This window comes from Cupressus sempervirens, chromosome 4, assembly GCF_028749045.1.
Source record: "Cupressus sempervirens isolate cs-2001-9-10 chromosome 4, ASM2874904v1, whole genome shotgun sequence".
NCBI classification, from domain to species: Eukaryota; Viridiplantae; Streptophyta; class Pinopsida; order Cupressales; family Cupressaceae; genus Cupressus; species Cupressus sempervirens.
Window position 1 is genome coordinate 434,045,683 of NC_143121.1, and position 22,909 is coordinate 434,068,591.

Sequence of the window (22,909 nt, forward strand, 5' to 3'; positions counted from 1 at the left end):
GAATTTGTTGAATTATAGTGTATTTGTGTTTTTGCTCTATTTTAATTGCTTCATGTTCTATTATTTCAATTTTTGTACTAAAGGCATAAGTGGATGAATGTGAATATGCACAAAACTAATTCTCAATAAATAAACAAATTCAAGGATGCAATAGAATATCCATGTCCATAAAGATCAACATTTCCATTATGTTGTATACATTATTTCATAGATCCATTGCACTTACGACGTATCAACCTTCTTTGTTTGTTTATCTTTATATATTATCCTTATTTATGTTTTTTATATTAGTCAGCGGCAAAAAAATTATTCACATATTCTTCCATTCTTACTTTTATTTGTGAAAAACATAATCATCTTATCTAATTAACAAAAGTTGTGTTTACAATATGTTATCAAATAAAAACTGTAAAAATTGATAAATCAAATTATCTCATTTTATATATTAAATGACAATTAAAATATCAAATCTGTTCACTCTATCGAAGAGTTATGTTCTTTACAAATGCTAAACATTTAAATCATTCAATAATGAATTGTATATTACCTATTACTGAAGAGTGGGGGAAATTAAGGTTATATAGAGTAATGAATTGGTCTATTTTCCATTATTATATCTAGAAGCTAACAAGGGGCTACAATTTATAATCCATAATTTTCCTCCTCAAAATTTTAAATTAAATCATTATTTATAAATAAAGAATATGATAAAGTAAAGTTAAAAACAATGGATTGACCATTGATAATAAACTTATAAACACACTGATGTGCTGCAAAATACACAACTACCAATGTAGATTAAAAGGAGTATACGTCATCTAGTAAAACTTCACAATTTATATGAATTAAGAGTAAAAACACGTAGCATTGACTCACAAATGCATAGAAAGCAAAACTTGGTCTTTAACCTTGAATTGGCTACATTTTGCCTTGGATCAACCATTTCTTGTTCTCCTGTGTCTTCTTTCCTGTCGAGATAAAATTCAAAGTTCGTTTCAGCTAAAATGAATTTCACAATTGTCTCCAAATTTTTGCTCTCAGATCAGCATTCAGATGTTCAAGGGTGAAGACATTCCTGTGACGCTTGTACAATGACGGGACACATACATATATATTTTAGTTTAATTCACATGATGGTATTTATTCTATATCTATAAGATTATGATCCTTCGCATTGTCCACAAATCACCTCAAATGAACTGTCTGTTTTTTCACATAATTCACCATATAGATACTAAATCTTCATTAAAACTGAAAAACAGACAAAAAAAAAAGACTTCATTTTCCCACATAATGTGTAGCAAATCATTATCATGACTGATCTTCATGAAAAACGATTTTCTCGATGACAGTAAAATGAAGAAAAGAGAAATACAGTGAACAGAGTCCATGCCCACAAAGATGGGCTCAGTAAAATGAAGAAAAATGAATTACAGTAAACAGTAGTCCATGCCCACAGAGATGGGCTGTAAAAAAGGGAGGGATGTAATTTATTCATGGGAAGCCCTTTTCTATAGATCCGTCGTACATGCCTAGTATGGTGACTAAGAACTTAAGTAACCAATTACACTCATGAGTTAAGGTCTGGTTATCCAGCCTTTCTATTGAGCATGTGATGACAAAAAAAATGTATTTGCTCAATAAGCAAAAAATAATAATGTTCTGAACAGTCAAAAAAAAAAAAAAAATAGGCAACTTTTTCTCCTTCTCCACAACTGTAACTGTTATTAACACATCCTATCTCATTATAATCACCAATCTATAACAATAGCGAGGACGTAAAATATTGAAAGCTATCATTTACTATGATATTTGATAGTCTTTCTTTACTGGAGTACCAGCAGAAATACGCCTGGTAGCAGTACGCATTGTAACAAATTCTTCTGCAGCTGAGGGGTGGATGCCAACCTGAAGCAAACAACAAGAAAAAAGAAAATGAACAAGTCAGAATGCTTCCTGTAACAATCACGGATGACCAAAAATATAGCCTAGCTATAAAGCATTGTCTCATTGCATCTCTAACATTATTACTTTAATTGTCTCAGACTGGTTTCACTTGGTTTCTTGATTGGAATATCTAAAATATAACTGGAAGCATATACCAACTTACAGTAGAATCAAAATGTGCCTTTGTAGCCCCACTTTTCAAAGCCACGGCAATTCCCTGAAATCATCAAAGTCAAACAACTATATTCAACTGCAGCTCCAATCAACAATAAATAATTATTAACTAAGAAACATGGTTACATTTTTGCATGTTTTTTATCAGCTAGCTGTATAAGAAATACTAAAGTGTCCACCCAGAACTTCAGCAACATTAGCCAACATTAAGAAAGGGCATCTAATAGAAGATATATGAGAAGGAGACAACGTCCTCACAAGTAATTGTTTTCTAGTTCTACTCTTAGAAGCTAGTAAATGGAGTCGAGTATAAATAAATAGCTAAGTTGCTGAATCGGGAACACGAAAGGGTACGAAATGCCGATACAGAAAGCACTTTTTTTTGGGTGGGTGGGTGGGGGTCGGGGGTTCAAGTACATTTTTTGGAGTGTTCATACATATGTATGTATGTGTGTATGTATGCAGCTAAACAATAGTATTAAGTTAAGAATGTCATATACCAATATATATGCTAAACAAAACCATTACAAATTTCAAATTTTGAAACATATCATTCTAATTTAAATTCAGGTTTCTCTATCAAAAAGATAAAGCCGGAACTAGATGATAGATAAGTTCAAGAGTTTGCTAATCAGCAGTCTAGGTCTTAAAAATATCTAAAAGATCAAACTAGAATCACTAAATATTTTGGCATTTATAGAACACAAATCCCAGATGTGCACCCACAGAAGATTCATTTCAGAATCTGATTCCAGTATGTTTCATATTTGGAATCAGCTGGAAATATCCCACGATTCAGCAACTTAGATAAATAGCCAAACTAGACCAAAATTCGGTGCTTCATATTCATAAGCAGTTTTATTAAAGCACAAGCATTGCTGAAAAAGTAAAGAATCAGAAAAGTCTCTGCAATCATTAATTGAGAGTCTTTCAGTGTAGGAGAATAATCCATTAAAATAGGTAGATTATAAAAACAAAAATATTAGTCCTGTTAATATTTAAAAAGTACTCATTAATTTATATTGATAGCATAAAGATTGGATCTGTTCTTTCTTTCCTCGAGTAGTTCCAAATACCAGATGTACTAGTGCAGGCACAAACCCTTCCATACTGAGCTTCAGATCAGTTCGCAGTCGCAATTGAAATTGGGGAAATATATGAAAATCAATAAACAAACTTCAGGTTCATGAATATATAGTGGAGGGACAAAAATCTGCTAGGATTATTGGAGGATAGTGGAATCAGATGCAGATAGGAGGATCAATAAGCTACAGATTTGCCAAAAAATTGCAGTATATAAAAATGAAACAAAAAGATTCGAACAAGGCAAATTGTGGAATATATTTAAGGAAAAGGGAAGGATCAAAAAAGAAATGAAATTGTTGAATGAGAAAGTAATCGTGACGGTATGAAAGCATTTCATGAAAAAAACAAAATGCAGAATTGACAGAAATTCTGAATAGGGAAGAAGTTTATTGGAGAGATAAGTCAAGGGAAGTATGGTTAAAGGAGGGTGATGCAAACACCAAATTTTTCCATGCATCAGCTCTATCTAGAAAAGCAAAAAACCAAATTGAAGAAATTGCCAATCTGGATGGAGGCATGGCTTGTGGTCCCAAGGAGGTTGGGGAATCAGCAATAAAAAAATTAAAACAACTTTTAGGATGTCAGGAAAAGTTACAGTTGAGGAAACTTATTTGATCACATTCCCAGAATGGTAAGAGAAGAGGGCAATCTAAAGCTTTGTGAAAAAAATCTTCAAAAAGCAAGCTCTCTTCCAATTACATCCGGACAAAGCTCCACGACCGGACAGAGCTCCAGAACCGGACAGTTTCACGGCTTGTTTCCTCCAAAACTATTGGGGGTCCATGCAAAATGAATTATGTCAGTTAGTAAAAGATTTTTGAAAGTCCCAGAGATATGTAGAAAGAATTAAATGATTTTGTTATTGCTCTTATTACCAAAAAAACGGAATGCACCTTCTTTAGTGATTACATGCCAATCTCTTTGTGTAATACAATAAATAAAATAATAACAAAAGGGTGGATAATATCAAAAGAGCAAAACGGATTTATTCCGGAAACAGAAATCATAGATAGCATTATCTTAACAAGTGAAGTGCCACACACATTGAAGACAGAAAGAAAATCAGGAATGATTACAAAGTTAAGACGTCAACAAAGCATATTACAGGGTGGCTTGGGACTTCTTCTTTAAGGTTATCGAAAGGATGTGTCGACTCTCAACAGACATTGGATAGAACTACTAAGAATTTGCATATCCACTGTCAGCTTTTCTACTTCAATCAATGCGGACAATGTGATTGGGAAGAGATGCCATGTCCATCCATTTCCAGCCACTACCAATTTCTGAAATAACAACCAAGCTCAAAATGTGATTGAGGAAGACTTTCGGGGTACATAAACTGTGTAAGGAGATGACAGAGCATGTGGATGGATTTGACAGAGGCTGGAAAATTTAAAGATTGTGTGTCCACTGAGCCACAGTCGGATGAACAATCACTGCACAATCACTAAACTTGGCGAATAGTGAAAGGAAAGGATGGTGGAAAATCTGCTCTTGCCCTCCAGAAATGGTCACCAAACCTTAATTTTAATGATTCAATCTTTGACTCTGCTCCTATCTAGATTAGGTTTCCTTCGTTGCCATTGGAATATTGGAACTAGGATGGCTTTTAGGGATTAAATAGCGCCTTTGGTGAGCTTCTCTCCATAGACCCTATGACTGCTTCCAAATCTCGAAGAGCTTATGCTAGAATCTGTGTCAATATCCGCCAGGGTGTGGACCTTCCACTTTCCATTGAGATTGTTTCAAAGTTGGGGAAGTGGCCCCAGCCCATTGCAATTGATTCCCTGCCTTTTGCTTGCTATGTCTGTAATAAATCTGGTCATTGGGGTAAGAAGAGCCCCAAGAAGAAGCAGAAACAAGATGACAAGAAAGAACAGAAGAAAGTCTGGAAAGAAAAGAAAAGTGATGGAAACAAAGTCAATGACATGGCTGAGGGGAGCAACTCTGGCCTTTCCCTTCCTAAGTCGTCTACCAAAGGAGATGATGTCAACCAGAATAATAACTGTCCTTTGGTGACAGCTCTGGAAAAAGATTCCTCAGATAACCCCTGCCCCCAGGACCAGGAAGGTGAGGCGGTTGTCTCTAATCGCAACAAGAAAATGCCATTGGAAGAAAGTGAGACAAATGAAAGTGTTGGATCACCAAGCAAAACTGAGGAGATCCCATCAAAGGTTGAAGACTCGTTGTAAGGAGATAAGGACAGCCAGCTCTCAAAGTTTGTTGAAGTTGCTCGGCACTACAATATTTTGGAAGGTGATTGTTCTTTCTTCTCCTCTGATTTAGGAGCCTATGATTACGTCAGATCCATGCCACCCAATTTTCAAATCAATTACCTCTCATGGGGAGATCCCACTTAGGAAAAGGATCAAAACAAATCCAATAAGGAAGGAGAGAATGATGAATAGTGGACAAAAGGCAGAGGTAAAAAAGGGAAGAAAAATGGGGAAAGCCATGTCACTATTTCCTCTTCACAAACTGAAGTTGCAAGTAGAAGAACAAAAGCAGATGTGGGAACTATACGAGGGAGCAGGCAAGCAAGCAGAATGTTGCAGATGGGAAACAGAGAACCATCCAGGATGTCTGTTGACCAGGTAATGAATGAAGATTCCTTTGCGGAATATCAAGGGACTAAATGGCCCTCACAAGCAGGATTTCCTTAGAAACATGGTTGGCGATCATAAGTCGGAAATTATTTGTTCAAGAGACAAAGACGTCTAAGGAGAAGGTTGCGAAAATCAAAGTTTTAAAAAACTGGAGTTGCAGGCTATAGTTCTAATGGGGCCTCTGTTGGTACAGCCATATTTCTGATCAGTCAAATTTCACCATATTAGGGATGATTTCACATGGGTTACATCTAATATCCATGCACCCAACACTAGGTCTGCTAGAATCAAATTTTATATTAAACTTGCTGGATGTAAATAACATAATTTATTAATGCAGAAGAAATTTCAGGGATCTTATCTGGATAATTATGGGAGACTTCAACATTTGGCTTTGTAATGATAAAAAATATGGTGGGATTGCATCACAGATGGATGATAGACTAGATCTTTATGGATTTTATTAGCCAACATGCTCTTACGGACCTTTGATATCCAAGGGAATAACTACACTTGGTCCAACAGGAGGCAAGGAAATGACCTTATGCAAGTCAGATTGGGCAGAGCTCTCATTACTATTGACTAGTTATTTAAATATTTTGTAACCTTACTTTTGTTGCTAGAATTGGATCAGATCATGATCCCATATCTTTCATGGCTAACCCGGTGTCTGTCAAGAGAAATTTACAGTTTTTATTTGGAAAAAATGTGGTTATCTCATCCTAAGTTTGAAGATAGAATTAAAGAGTGGTGGAATGTCAAAGTTGCTTGCCCAACTATGTTTTGCATTGCCCAAAAATTCAGGGTTCTCAAAGACAATATTAAGAAATGGAATAAAGTTGTGTTTGGAGATATTTTTTCTTCCGAGAATGACTTCTAGAATCAACTCAAAAAATTGCAAGACATTATCCAGATTCAAGCGTACTCTTCAGATATTATGGAAAGGGAGACTGATATCTGTAAGTTTTCTGCAAATTCTGATGAAACAATACCGATATAATACCTTTAGCCTTGCTGGAGATGGTTCTTATATATATTCAGGACAGAATATTTAGTGTTCTCGAAGTATGATGTATTATTCTGAAAATGTTTGTATCCCTGCTATAAATCGCATAAGGCAGCAATGCTAAAGGAGCAGACTTATTGTGTTTAGTGTGTCCTCTATCCACATTATTACCTCTTATATATATAGCGCCCAAGAGGCATGTCCTTAGAAAAGGACATGACCCTTTCCAGGTCGGCTCTATATAAACAAAAATATATTTTGCCAAGATCGGCGTCTCTAAGGATTTGCAATTAGTTAGTAATTACACTAACTATAAATATGCAATAAAACATTTAGTAATTATCAATTTGCAGAGCCATGTTTTGACTACCAGACCTCTGATACCATGTAAGTTTTCAGCAAACTGTGATGAAACAATATCGATATAATACCTTTAGCCTTGCTGGAGATCATTCTTATATATATTCAGAACAGAATATTTAGTGTTCTTGAAGTATGATGTATTATTCTGAAAATGTTTTTATCCCTGCTATAAATTGCATAAGGCAGCAATGCTAGAGGAGCAGACTTATTGTGTTTAGTGTGTCCTCTATCCACATTCTTACCTCTTATATATATAGCACCCAAGAGGCATGCCCTTAGAAAGTACATGACCCTTTCCAGGTCGGCCCTATATAACCAAAAAAATTTTTGCCAAGATTGGTGTCTCTAAGGATTTGCAGTTAGTTAGTAATTACACTAACTATAACTATGCAATAAAACATTTACTAAATGCTCCCAAGGAAGGTGCCGATCAGGTTAATAACTTAAAATATTTAAGAAGCAAATCCACTTAAGGATCTTCATGCTTTAACAGATCTGTTAGATCAAAGAAGTCAGATTAGAATGATTGTCAGAGTTACTAATATATATAACAATCTCTCTTAACTTGATAATCATAATGAGAGATAACATATCTAGCTTCATCAATTATGATGATTAAGCATATATTGATACTCTATATCTATCTGAATCTTCTAAGCATGTGATATCATTGTACACATGATACCTTGTCATATTACTATACCTGTGATATGACGTATCGCATATACTGTGATAATAGTTTTGCATGGAATGCAATATACTAGATAAAATCTGGAGAGTGATTAAATTCATCCTTTATCCAAGTTGTGACTCATAGACACTGACAAAGCCTACATCACAATATGATCCTGAGTTAAGATCTGTCAATATACAAGATAAAATTTGGAGAATGGTTAAATTCATCCTTTATCCAAGTTGTAACTCATAGACATAAAATATCTATATCGCAACATGATCTTAAACTCATCCAGATCTACCAGTAATTCTCTACTATTTAGTACATTATCTCAGAGATCGTCATCTCTCATAATGTCTTCTAGACAAGTGTTCATTATCTCAGAGATTGTCACCTCTTAGATAATAAATACAAATGGTGAAGCCCATAACAGTCAATAGCCTAACAATAATAATTTTAACACAAAATTATTTTATTAATAATTAAAGAATACAAATGTATTATAATTCAACCATACCAAGTCTTTTTCTGAAGTGATCTATCTTCACTAAGAGAGAGAGTGAGGTTTGGTAAGAATATCTGTTGTCTGATTTGCAATGCAAATGTATTCTAACTTGACAATTTTTCCTATCTACCATATCTCATACATAATGGTAAGGAATTTCAATATGCTTGGACCTGTCATGAAAAACTGGATTCACAGAAAGCTTGATGGAACTCTAATTATCACAGTGAATAATAGAGGGATTCATGGATTGACCAAATAATCCCACAAGTAGCTTTCTAAGCCAAACTGCTTCCCAAGAAGTCATTGCAGCTGCAATGTATTCGGCTTTTGTGGAACTTTGTGCTACTAATGCCTACTTTTTTGCATATCCATGATATCATCATTGAGCCTAAACTGAAACAACATCTTGAAGTGCTTTTCATATCAGTAACACGTCCAACCCAATCTGAGTTTGTGAAAGCATTTAAGTCCAAGTCAACTTTCTCATACTTGATCCCAAGGTTAAGAGTGCCTTGTAAGTATCTCATAATGTGTTTGATTGCACCCAAGTCAATCTCCTTTGGCTCATACATAAACTGGCTTATGGTATTAACAACATAGCGAATATCAAGTCTTGTATTTACTAAGTACATAAGAGACCCAATCATCTATTTGCAAAGAGTAGAATCTATGGAGGGTGATTTTGATGTTGCTTCCTTAAGTTTGTGATTAGTCTCCATTGGAGAAGACATAGGTCCGTAGTTCCACATTCCAAATCTCTTCAAGGTCTCTAATGTATACTTTCCTTGATTAAGTATGATGTTGTCAAAGATATGCCACACTTCCAATCCGAGGAAGTAATGAAGGAGTCCAAAATCTTTCACATCAATTTGATTAGATCTTTCTTGCATTGATCTATAAGATGATTATCACCTATTATTAGTAAATCATCAACATATAGTGTCAAAATTAACATATCATCTTTATCCCTTCTATACTAGAGATTTGGATCAGCTTCATTCTTATAGAATCCTCAATTGGTGAGATATGTGTCGATTCTTTCATACCTTTCCCTAGGAGCCTATTTAAGCCCATAGAGAGCTTTCTTGAGTCTACAAACAAAGATTTTAGGATTATGAGTTTCAAATCCATTAGGTTGTTCCAAATATACATCTTCTGTAATTTTTCCATTCAAAAATACTGTTTTCACATCCATCTGATGTACTTTATATCCCTTCGATGCTACAATAGCTAGGACATCTTTTACAGAGGTGTATTTGGCAATTGGAGCAAAGGTTTTTTCATAATCAATTCCCTCCTTCTGAGAGAATCCTCTAGCTACGAATCTAGCTTCATATTTTTCAATGCTACCGTCAGCAGCATGCACGATTTTAAATATCCACTTAGAAGAAACAATAGATTTTCCCTCAAGCCTTGGAACAATTTCCCAAACATCATTCTTAATAATGGATTGGTATTCTTCCGTCATAGCATCCTTCCAAATTGTATGTTTAGTAGCATCTGAAACATTGGTTGGTTCTGATTTAGATAAATCACTCATGTTTGTTGCATAACTAGAAAATCTTTTGAGTCTTTTGCTTTCTCTGAAGGTTCAAGATGGTGCAATGAAGTCTTGTGCTTCCTCTACAGTCTTAACGGCCCAAAGTGGTCTTTTCCTTGGATTTTGAGTTTCCTCAAGATTAAGATTTTGAATTTCATCTTCAATTTCTTCTATGTTCTCCCTCTAAAACTCAAATTTAGTATTTTCTTCAAAACTAAGTAAGGGAGAGGGATCTTCAGAACTTAGGGCTCTTTTGAATGCTAATTCTTCTTCAAATATTACATCCCTACTAAGTTCAATGTTTTTTTGACTAGGTATGAAAATCCTATATGCTTTAGATGTTTCACTATACCCGACAAAAATACCTTTCCTCCTAGAGGGCTCTAATTTAGTTCTCTTTTCTTCTGGAACATGTATATATACTAGGCACCCAAATATCCTAAGATGGCTTATTAGATTTAACCTTAGTAAAGACTTCTTCAGGAGTTTTATCTCTAAGGTGGGAGTGAGGACTTCTATTTTGAATATTCCAGATGGTTCAGTGAAGTCTTGTGCTTCCTGTACAGTCTTAATAGCCCAAAGTGGTCTTTTCTTAGGATTTTGAGTTTCTTCAAGATTTTGAATTTCACCTTCAATTTCTTCAATGTTCTCCCTTTGAAACTCAGATTCATGACTTTTTCAAAACTACGTATATGAGAGAAATCATCAAAAATTAAGGTTCTTTTGAAAGCAAGCTCTTCTTCAAAGATAACATCTCTACTATGTTCAAAGTTCTCTTGACCAGGTATGTAAATTTTGTATGCTTTAGATGTTTCACTATACCCGAAAAAAATACCTTTCCTCCCGGAGGGTTCTAACTTTGTTCTCTTTTCTTTTGGAACATGTATGTATATTGGGCACCAAAATATCCTAAGATGACTTATATTTGGTTTAATCTTAGAAAAGACTTCTTCATGAGTTTTATCTCTAAGGTGGGAGTGAGGACTTCTATTTTGAATTTAGACAACACATGAGGCTTCTGTCCAAAAATAATATTCTAAATTCCAATCAAATATCATAGTTCTTGCTACTTCTATAATTGTTCTATTCTTCCTTTCTACTATCCCATTTTTTTGTGGATTATAAGGAACAGTATACTCCCTCTTAATTCTTGCTTCTTTACAAAAATGTTTAAACAAATCTGAAGTATATTCCCCTCCATTATCAAACCTAAGAGTTTTAATTTTGTGTCCTGATATGTTTTCAGTTAAGGATCTGAATTCTTTAAATCTCTTACGAATTTCTTCTGATTCTTTACATTTTAAGTAAATCCATCATTTCCTAGAGAAATCATCTATAAAAAGTATATAGTACTAGAATCCTCCAAGAGAAGGAACAGACATAAGTCCACATAAATCTGAGTGGACTAATTCTAAAACATTGTTAGTTTTTCTAGTGCTAACTTGAAATGGACTTTTGGTGTACTTACCTAGAGCGCATCCTTTGCATATGCTTGAATGATCTTTATTCAACTTAGGTAAACTAGTAACCATCTTCTCCATAGTCGATAAGGCTTTGAAGTTTAGAACCTAACCTTCTATGCCACATTTTGTTTATATCAGCAAGTTCATGAATTAAGGCTTGAATAGGTTCTATATTTAATTCATACAAGTATCCCTTTCTTTGACCAATCAACTTTGATTTCTTAAAGGAAGAGTTCTTAGACCAGGTCATTACTTTACCATCCATGAATGCAACCTTGTGTCCAGCATTTTATTTTACATAAATCTCTCTTAGGTTTGTCATTTCTTTGATTACCCTTCTTCTTGAAGTGCTTCTTCTTACCTTTATACGAATTTGTGTTGAGAATGAGGTTTGTCATCTTCAGTTTTCAATTTTCATCCTTTCTTGAGTTGCCTAGATTCTTCTCGAAGGCAATCTCTTTTAAGTTTATTGAAGTTCGGAAGTTTGTCTCCAGCACTTACTAGTTGTGAGAATGTTTCAAATGAATCCGGTAACCCATCTATAGCCATAATTGATAGCTCTTTGTTTTGAATTACAGTCCCTATACTTGCAAGTTCATCTCTTAGACTAGCCACCCTAAGGAAGTATGAAATCATAGATTCTCCCTTCATTATCATTATATGATTTAGTTGCCTTTTTAGTGCAAGGGTTCTAGTTGCATTGTTAACCTCATATGCATTTAATAATGCACTCATCATATTAAATGTTGTCTGATGTTTCATTAGCATAGGTACTATTTCATTTTTAACTCCATCTAATATGATTTTCATGGCTTTCCTGTTTCTTTTAATCCAAATAGTTTTATGACGATCAACATCAGGTTGCTTGGATTCCTTATCAACAAACTGTATTACATCATTGTCTTCAAGAGTCATCATAATTCTGAATTTCCAAGCAACAAAGAGTTCTTTTCCATCAAACTTGTCTTCGAGTCTGATTGTGCTGGCCATTGAAGGTAGAAGGATGTTTGCTAGATATGTTTTAAATCTAATTACCAATTTGCAGAGCCAAGTTTCGACTACCAGACCTCTGATACCATGTAAGTTTTCTGCAAATTCTGATGAAACAATATTGATATAATACCTTTAGCTTTGTTGGAGATGGTTCTTATATATATTCAGGACAGAATATTTAGTGTTCTTGAAGTATGACGTATTATTTTGAAAATGTTTTTATCCCTGCTATAAATCACATAAGGCAGCAATGCTAGAGGAGTAGACTTATTGTGTTTAGTGTGTCCTCTATCCACATTATTACCTCTTATATATATAGTACCCAAGAGGCATGTCCTTAGAAAGGACATGACCCTTTCCAGGTCAGCTCTATATAAACAAAAACATATTTTGCCAAGATTGGCGTCTCTAAGGATTTGTGATTAGTTAAGAGGCCTGTAATGAGTAGGTGTGGCCCTGCGGGGCGAGTTGGTTAGTTCCCAGGCTAACCATTGAATGACCTGATAGAGTTCCCTGTGCTGTGGCCCATAGGGGAGGACAGACCCCCAATTGTCCTCAAGTGCGTACTGCAGGAGCCCTTAAAATATAGTGGCCTGCCCGAACATAATAGTTGCTCAGCTTGGGGTGAACTATAGTGCCATTGCTGGATTGACTAGATTCTCTTTTGAGCAAGAAACATAACTTGTTTCTTGATCCTTTACAGTGTAGGCTAGCCTGGAGTTTTCTTCTCTTACACTAAAGATAACTATGCAATAAAACATTTATTAAATGCTCCCAAGGAAGGTGCCAATCAGGTTAATAACTAAAAGTATTTAAGAGGCCAATCCACTTAAGGATCTTCATGCTTTACCACATCTATTAGATCAAAGAAGTTAGATCAGAATGATTATCAGAGTTACTAATATATTTAACAATATCCTTGTCAAATACCATGACATTATTTCCAAAGAGGAGACATTTTGGAAACAATGATCTTGGGCACTATGGCTGAAAGAGGGAGATGAAAACACTAGATTCTTTCACTTAACTGCTCCCAAACATATAGAGCGGCTAATAGAATTCCTCATTTAAATACTAAGAGGGGAGCTATCAATAATGAAATGGAGATTAAGAGTGAGATGGTTAGGTTCTTCTCTGGCTTGCTGTCTTCAAATGGCAATCTGAATATTGAAGACCAGAATTGCCTTCTTGATTCAATCCCCTCTATTCCAAATGAGAACCAAAACAAACTGTTAACTGCCATTCCCTCTTCGTTGGAAATCAAGCAGGCTGTTTTTTCTTTTGAAGGGGACAAGGCTCCTAGTCTGGATAGCTTCCCTACGTCTTTCTTTCAGGAATTCTGGGAGATCTTGAAGAATGAATTCTCTAATGCAGTTAAAGAGTTCTTTAAGAGTTCTGTGGGGCTAAATCTCTCTTCAAGGAGATTGATACAACCTTCCTGGTTCTTATTCCCAAGAAGCCAGGTGATGATTCCTTAGACTTCATTCGACTGATCAGCCTCTGCCATTCAGTTTCTAAGATAATCTCTATTGTGCTCACTTCTAGGCTGCTCAAGATTCTCCCAACTATTATCTCTCCTTAGCAAGATGGTATTATTTCTGGTAGACAGCTTCTGGATTCCATCATTTCAGTCCATGAGAACATTCACTCCCTTCAAGTCTCTAATAACCAAGGTTTTCTCATGAAGCTTGATCTTTCCAAAGCCTACGATCGGGTGGACTGGAATTTTCTTTGCAAAGCCTTAAGGCCTTTGGTTTCAGTGATAAGGTTATCCAAATTGCTATGCAACTGATCTTTACTTCGACAATGGTCGTGATTGTGAATGGTTCTTCTTTGCACTTATTCAAACCTTCCAGAGGTCTAAGACAGGCAGATCCCATCTCCCCTATCCTCTTCGTTATATTAGCTGAATGCCTTGGAAGATTTTTCCAGAGACTTATGAACTTGGGAGAGCTGCAGGGGATCAGGTATTCTTTGACTTATTATATGTTCCCATGAGCAGTTTGTTGATGATACAAACATGATGAGTGCATCCTATGTTAAAGAAGCTACACACATGAAGGTTGCTCTTAACAATTACACTAGGGCTACTAGACAATGGATTAACTGGAATAGGAGCTCTCTATTTTTCATAAACACCCCTGTTGGCAGGAACAGAAAAATTTCTAATATATTAGGATGTACAACTGTTAATCTTCCTTTAACCTACCTGGGGCTTCCTCTTGGCCTAAAGGCTCCTGATTCATTCTGGCTTTCTTATTGATTCAACAAAAAACTAGTTGGGTGGAAGGGAACCCTTCTTAGCCAAGCTGGCAAAGTTCAATTGCTCAAGGCTACCCTTCAGAATTCACCCATCTATGCCTTTAACCTCCTTAAAATTCCTCCAAAATATGGTGAGGTTATTGAAAGAACTCAAAAAAAGAAAAAAAATCAGAAATGTTTTCTTAAAAAAAGAATTCAAAACCGTTTCATGTGGTCAGCTATTGAGGAGAAGAATTGTATGCCTTTGGTGGCATGGAACATGGTCTGCAAACTTATAAACATGGTGGCCTTGGTATCAGACCGGCATATTTCTTAATAAGGCTTTACTGGCCAAATAAATTTGGAAGCTCTTTAGCGAGGACAAGGAATGGACTAAGATCTGGAAGGGTAAGTACCTGTATTTTCTCCCCACTTTGGAAATTTTTCTCAATGCTCCCTCAACAACTAATAGCTACTATCTTTGGAATAATATCCAAAAGGCTAAATATATGATTCCCCGGGGAAGGAAATTAAAACTTTGTAATGCAGCAGAATTCGATACTGGGATGATTGTTGGTTGTTAGACAAACCTTTGACTGAGTTTCCAGCATATTCTCAGCTAGCAGAAAGGTGCAACAGCATGCTTAGGAGTAAGGTGGTGGACTACTGGACAGACAATGCTTGGATTAATCTCCCAGCCATTGGCCCATCTCTTTGTACTATCAGGTTTCCTCGAATACATGGTTCATCAAAAGGAATGTGGAAGACTGCCTGGTGAGGAACTGGAATTCTAGTGTAATCTATTCAGTGTGTGCTGCTTTCTCTGTTGGTAATGTTGGTAATGAGTCCCCCCTTTTTGGACTGCTTCATGGATTACTTCCTTGACTCCCAAAATTAATATTATATACTGGCTCTTCTGTAAAAACCCTCACTGGTTCTGACCTTGACAATCACTATTTTTTCTATTTTTTTAGTTGCTTGACATTTCGTCAAACACTTGGGAAGCAAGCTTAATGCTACTATAATGCTGATGGGATGAACAATGAATTCTTTGTGTTTTGGAGATTGTCTCTTGAATAATTGACGAATTAAATATGAATATATTTAATGGGAATGACAATGCTGAAAATATGTTAGCAATCAACTCCAATGTGCTCAAATCAGAAATAATCATCATTTTTTGCCAACTACATTATGACAGTTCTGCACATAGAGTAAATAGCAGCCAGTTCTGAAATGAAATTCAACTGCAACCTTATTCATATTATTTTAATAACCTTACACAAGAGTCCGAACAAGTAATATGAAACCTGAAATTCCCAGCTATGCCCAACTTGCAGCAGGTACCCGACCTAGCATCAATGCTCCACAATAATGCTGAAATGATGCCAAAGAAAACATTGAACTGCATATGCCAAGAATGCTAAACAAGTGATTTAATTAAGACACCCGTCAAGGCTCACAATGCTGCCCAAGTCTCAGCTGAAACTCACCACAGGTAAAGGAATAAATGGTGATCAAATGCAGGTGAGAGAAAACACCCTAACAGCTGCCAATTCCACGCTAATTAGCAGATCACCAGGCAGCTTGAATTTGCCTGTCTATAACAGACTTCCCTCAAAGTAAGTATGGGAATATAATACCAATACCGAGGCCCGATATTAGACTGGAAATGATGCTCGAACAGTGTTAGATGCTTGCACAAAACTCGCACAACCCAGGGTATTGAGCACTAAATATAATTTTCCTTAGGTGTTTCACTTTCAGAATTTACAACGCCTGATTTCTTCAGCAGATACACTTGCCGCCCAATCCAAGATCAATTAATACCAATCTCTGCTCAATAATGCATCCAAGAAATGGTGAACACAGAATTGCAGGACGTCCATCCAGATTGGGTTATCAATTCAAATCAGATGCTTCCCAGTCACAGTGATAACAGGAGAGAACACTCCAAATTCAGATTCGCAAAACAATTCAATACCACTTTACCTCAGTAGTGGATTGATGCGCCAGCTTAATCTTCAACTCTCAGAGCAAACCCTTATACCTCAGCAAGGGAATGGAAAACAATTTCAGAAAACTCAGAAACCCTTCACAGGAACAATAAAAAACAAATAGACAATCAGATGATTTATTTCCTTTATCAAGCCACCTTTTATCATCCCTTGGCTTCATCAACACACCATTAATTAGAAGCTTCCATTAGATCCTTTTAATAAGAAACAATTTCTTGCACTTTTGTATTTAATACTTGGCTTATAACTAATTAAATAAATGGCCTCCTTCCAATGTTGACTCAACCCTCTAGTGAAATTATGAAGTTATATTATAAATTTATACTAAGCCATTTAATAATTTAATAATAATTTGGCCACTAAAACTATAATAATTCCCAAAATACTCATCATTTAAATATGTCGTCTGAAATAGGAGTGATACCTATTATTTGTCCATGTGACCAAATCCACTTTCTAAAAATAGAAAGGGTCAATCTCAATCAACACTTGACTTACCACAAATAGAAAGTACACAAAACTAAGCCCAAATGAAGTCCAATCTGAGTCAAACAAAGACCAACTTGTAGCTTACTGAATTGTGGAGAAGACATGACCCTCTTAAGCCAAGCCTCTGTCTTAGAAGACCCTCTATCCCTAATAATTAGCCTACGAGAATCACAATAATAGGCTAATCTCTCAAACTCAAATGTTGACAAAAATGGGGACATTACAGTCCACCCTCACTAATATTGCTTGTCCTCATGCAATCTTGAAAACCAATAACACATCAGTCTACCTAGGTCCCAAGTGTAGAATCTTGTACTGTTCCTATAATCGCCAACTAGCTCCTGTAGCATCACCACTAATGCAACTGATTGAATGTGCCAACTTGAATCAAACCTAACTCTAGATGTCTCAGGAGTGAACATCTCATAGGGAAGCAACTTTGCAAGCTGACAAACCTCACCCTCCCAAATTGCACAAAGTGAGTTGTCAAACACACTATCTGACACATGCGTAATTGAACTGTGCACCTGAAAAGGATCCTGCACATGAGACTCAAAAGTAAAACCATATGTACTCGGCACCATGTACACATCCCAAAACTCCTCTGCAAGCCCTCTTTGAAATCCCAATCCACTAGAAGGATCTCAACTTCACCACCAACGCCTACAAAAGATATAGCTAGAGGAAAATTGAGTGCAACATGGGGTTCTCTACTACTCATGACAAATACAATCATCTCAACTATATTAACAATAGCCACATCGTCATCAGAATCTATAGATGCAAGAACATCACCAATTGCCACTATTAGAAACCAAACCGCGTTTGCTAATGATGTAAACTGATGAAGTGCAGCATCATGTGTGCTATCAACAACGCACACCTAAACACCTAAGGTATTATGGCTCATCTAGCATGGAAGTAGCTGCTGATATGACAGTATGATCGCACACTCCCTTTCACACTGTCATTGCACCATCATCAAATGCACGATCCTAGGAACTCATTCCAATAACTACATCATTTGGGTCATCTTGACATGATTTCCAATCACCCTCCGCATCCACTATGTCCAACTCATGCAGTGTCTCATAAGAAATGCCCCACACATCTGTACCCACCAATGTATCATCACATTTCTTCCTTGGAAAAAGCAATATCACGCTCTGCTCAAATTTTGGATTTGAAATTAATTTTGTCATTTGTTTGTTTTGTTTCAACTCATCCACTAACATATTCAACTGTTTCACAATATTGAATTGTATCTCAAATCCTCCATCAGTACATCCACTCGGGTATAATGTCTACCTGGAATGACTCTCTTGTCACCATCCATGTCACTAAATACCAACCACAAAGTCACTCTAATAATCTTAGAGGTAAGCATTGATCAATATAATAACTAAGCCCAATTTCTACAGGCTGGTAGGAAACCGCTTTGATGCCATTGTAAAAACCCTCACTGGTCTTAACCTTGACAATCACCAATTTTTCTATTTTTTAGTTGTTTCACATTCCGTCAAACACTTGGGAAGCAAGCTTAATGCTACCATAATGCTGATGGAATGAATAACGAATTCTTTGTGTTTTGGAGTTTGTCCCTTGAATCTTTGAAGAATTAAATATCAGTAAATTTAATGGGAGTGACAGTGCTGAAATATGTTAACAATCAACTCCAATGCGCTCAATTCAGAAATGATCATCAATTTTTGCCAACTACAGTATGACAATTCTCCAGAGTAAATAGCAGCCAGTTCTGAAATGAAATTCAAGTGCAACGTTATTCATCTAATTTTAATAGCCTTACACAAGAGTCTGAACAAGTAATATGAAACCTCAAATTCCCAGCAATGGCTGACTTGTAGCAGGTACCCAACCTAGCATCAATGCTCCACGAAAATGATGCCAAAGAATACGTTGAACTGCATATGCCAAGAATGCTTAACAGGTGATTTAATTAACACACCTGCCAGAGCTCATAATGCTGCCCAAGTCTCAGTTGAAACTCGCCACAGGTAAAGGAATAAATGGCAATCAAATGCAGGTGAGAAAAAACACCCTAACAGTAGCCAATTCCACGCTAATTAGCAGATCACCAAGCAGCTTGAATTTGCCTGTCTATAACAGACTTCCCTCAATATAAGTATGGGAATATAATACAAATACCCAGGCTTGATATTAGACTGGAAAATGATGCTTGAACAGTGTTAGATGCTTGTAGAAAACTCATGCCACAACCCAAGGTATTGAGCGCTGAATACAATTTTCCTTGGGCTTTTCACTTTCAGAATTTGCAACACCTGATTTATTCAACAGTTACACTTGCTGCCCAATCCAAGATCAATTACCAATCTCTGCTCAATAATGTGTCCAAGAAACAGTGAACACAGAATTGGAGGGCGTCCACCCAGATTAGATTATCAATTCAAATCAGATAGTTCTCAGTCAAGGTGATAACAATAGAGAAGATTCCAAATTCAGATTTGGAAAACAATTCAATACCACTTTGCCTCAGCAGTGGATTGATGCACCAACTTAATATTCAAACTCTCAGATCAAACCCTCATACCTCAGCAAGGGAATGGAAAACAATTTCAGAAAACTCAGAAACCCTTCACAAGAACAATAAAAAGCAAATAGACAATAAGATGATTTATTTGCTTCATGAAGCCAACTTTTATAATCCATGTGGCTTCACCAACACACCATTAATTAGAAGCTTCCATTAGATTCTTTTAATAAATAATAATTCCTTGCCCTTTTGTATTTAATACTTGACTTGCCTTATAACTAATTGAATAAATGGCCCCCTTCCAATGATGACTCAACCCTCAACTTAAGTGAAATTATAAAATTAAATTATAAATTTATAATTACTCATTTAAAGATTGAACATAATTTGGCCACTAAAAATATAATAACTCCCAAAAATACTCATCATTTAAATATGTCATCTGAAATAGGAGTGATACTTATTATTTGTCCATGTGACCATATGTAGCTTTCAAAAATAGAAAGGGTCCATCTCAATCAACACCCAAGTTACCACAAATAGTAAGTACACAAAACTAAGCCCAAACGAAGTCCAATATTAGTCAAATGAAGACCAACATGTAGCTTACTGAAATGTGGAGAAGACAAGACCCTCCCAAGCCATGCCTCTACCTTAAAAAACCCTCAATCCCCAATAATTATCCTACGAGGATCACAATAATAGGCTAAGCTCCAAAACTCAAATGATGACAAAAACGGGGACATAACATCTTCCTCAAGAATAAGGTGCTCACTATTGATAATCCTTGTGAAAGAGGCTTTTGTTTCCATAACAGATGTTATTTATGTATGCAAGAGGAACATTCAGCTACCCATCTTCTCTTTCATATCCCTTTCTCTAGGGAGGTCTACTCCTCTATTCTTCAGAAAGTGAATGTTTGCCGGATTTTTTCTGCTCATATTGAGAATTTTTTCTTTCAATGTAAGTGTCCTCATCCAAACTTGAAGGCAAGATCCTTTTGGTCTTCGATTGCTCCCGATGTCATTTGGAGCAAATGGAAAGAACACACTAATAGGATTTTTAAGGACAAGGCATCTCTTCCTATGGTGGTTTCAATTCTCGTTCAAAGTCCTAAGGGCTCGCTATAAAATTACTTCTCTCTTAAAGGCTATCTAGATTTCAATCTTGGGAATGTGATGGGATATTTTCTCTTGAACTATAGTCAAACGAGCAAAAAGTATAGGAAAAGGACTGGTTTGGTGTCAACCGCACCCCCCCACCCACCCCCCCGAATGATTGGGTTAAAGTTAAGGGTAATCCAAGTCCTACTGGATGTGATGCAATTGCTAGGGATTAGTATGTCAATTATCCAAGAGTGATGGCTTATCTTCTGGGAATCCAATTTAACCATGTTTTCGAAGTTGTGGGGGCTCTCAAAGCTCTTAATTTGGCTAGAGACATAAAGTGCAAAAATGTTTGGCTTGAAGGAGATTCCAATAACGTTGTAAATTGCACTAAGGGTATCCATAAGGCTTCATGGTCTGTAGAGCACATCATTAGTGAACCCACCTCTATCATTTTATATTTTGATAAATTCTTCATTACCCATGCTTACTGTAAACTTAATTGTATGGCTAATGGTCTAGCTAATTTGGGTGCCCAAATTAAGGAAAAAATGACATGGTGGTGAGAAAAGTACACTGGAAAAGACATCATATCCCTAATAAGATATAATAAGATCCATAGTAAAGTTGGAGTCATTACTTCTAATAATGGATATGGCAGCTAAGTTTTTCGTAATAAGAGATATTAAGGAGATGGGTTCAGACAAACACGTTGATTTAATTGACAGTTATTCCCCACAAGTTTTGCGAGTATTCATGAAGGCCAGGTTTTTATATATTGATAGAAGCTCTACTTTGAAGACTATTGAGAAGTTTTGAGTTACTATTAATTGCAAGATGGGAGGTGAGCTCAATAGAGAACTTGCAACCTATGAATTATGGAAGAGCTATAAGAAGATTTGTTGAAAGTTGCATAAGGGGGGTGTCTCTCCTTACTTGGAGTTATTGCATGCATATGATAAGGAGGTAACAAAGCTTTTTACTTAAGGTACGAACAATGAACTGTCACCCTCTCATGAAAACCATCACCATTGATGAAGATTTCAGAGCGGATATTACTGATCTTCCCATTACAGGTATGAATTTTTTTTTAAGGAAACAAACTGTTTTTGATAAGGTGGTCATCAAGTTTCCTAAGACAGAGGATGAAAGGGAAATGCTTGTGAAGGTCTCCATTTTTTTGAAGCATAGCAAATCAAGCCTGTTTGGAATAAAGTTATGATGGCTATCACTAAGTACTTTATTGTTCATAGGAGATTTTTAAGAGTTCATAGCTACCATTTTATTTTTCTAAACCACTTTAGGCATAAAATCCTCATGTCGTTCCCCTTTTCCTTGTCAATTCTCTTTCTCATAGCATTATGGAGAATAGGAAAACCCCTAGGAAGCCTTTTCTTCATGAAGGTTTAATTTTCCTTATCCATGATTATTGCCAAGGCCTTTCACCTATGACTTCTCTTAATCCCAATAATCCAAAGGTCGTTGGTAAAAGAAAGCTTTTGTGTTCTGAAAACGAAGGAAAGGTTAACCCCATCTCCCCCTCCTTAATTGCGAGGAAGACTCGTAAGAAGGGCAAGAAGTTAATCGAGGAAGAAAGGATGGACACGAAAGATGAAGGGGCGGATAGAAATGCTTCTTCTGAGTCTAAGAAGATGAAGAAAAAGCTTAAGTCTGATCTAAAAGTCTTCCCATTGAAGCCTCTAGCCAACTAAGTTTAAATGATTTTGATGATAACAAAAAACCAACTCTAGGAGTCCTTCACACTAGTGTTCTGGGACTCTGCGAGTCCGAGGCAAATGGGCCTCTGGACTCGCACTCGGCCGAGTCTTGGCAAAGTCCACGTGGACTTGCCGAGTCCAGGGACTGGCCGAGTCCCGAGCCCAGGACTCTCCCAAATTTTTTTTATTTTATATTTTATAATGCTTTTTTTTAAAATGATAAAGATCTATGGAAGATGTTTTTTTCAATGTATATTAATTCTAAAAATGATGTTGTGGGGCTCACTGCCAATATTGGTTACTATCCATATTTCATTATGAAGAAGTCGCTTTCAGCATGTAGAGTTCAGTAATGTTGTACAGATATTTTCAGATTTACATATATTTGTGTTAGAATTCTATAATGATGTATATGAGGTTTTTTTTTTCTTCTTTTTTTTTTTTTTTTTAGACTACGTGTTTA

General features: G+C 36.1%; 1 protein-coding gene across 2 annotated transcripts in view; it reads right to left on the minus strand.

Annotated features, from left to right (window-relative positions):
• Positions 1–1,372: 1,372 nt before the first annotated feature.
• Positions 1,373–22,909, minus strand: part of LOC149561875 (glutathione-disulfide reductase) — a 200,890-nt gene continuing 179,353 nt past the window's right edge. For both annotated transcript variants that reach the window (XM_089825405.1, XM_089825404.1), the window contains exons 16-17: positions 2,111–2,164; positions 1,373–1,908 (exon numbers count right to left, since the gene is read on the minus strand). In XM_089825405.1, coding sequence (XP_089681531.1) covers positions 1,804–1,908; positions 2,111–2,164 — 159 coding nt within the window. In that variant the 3' untranslated portion in view covers positions 1,373–1,803. The remainder of the gene's footprint in view (positions 1,909–2,110; positions 2,165–22,909) is intronic.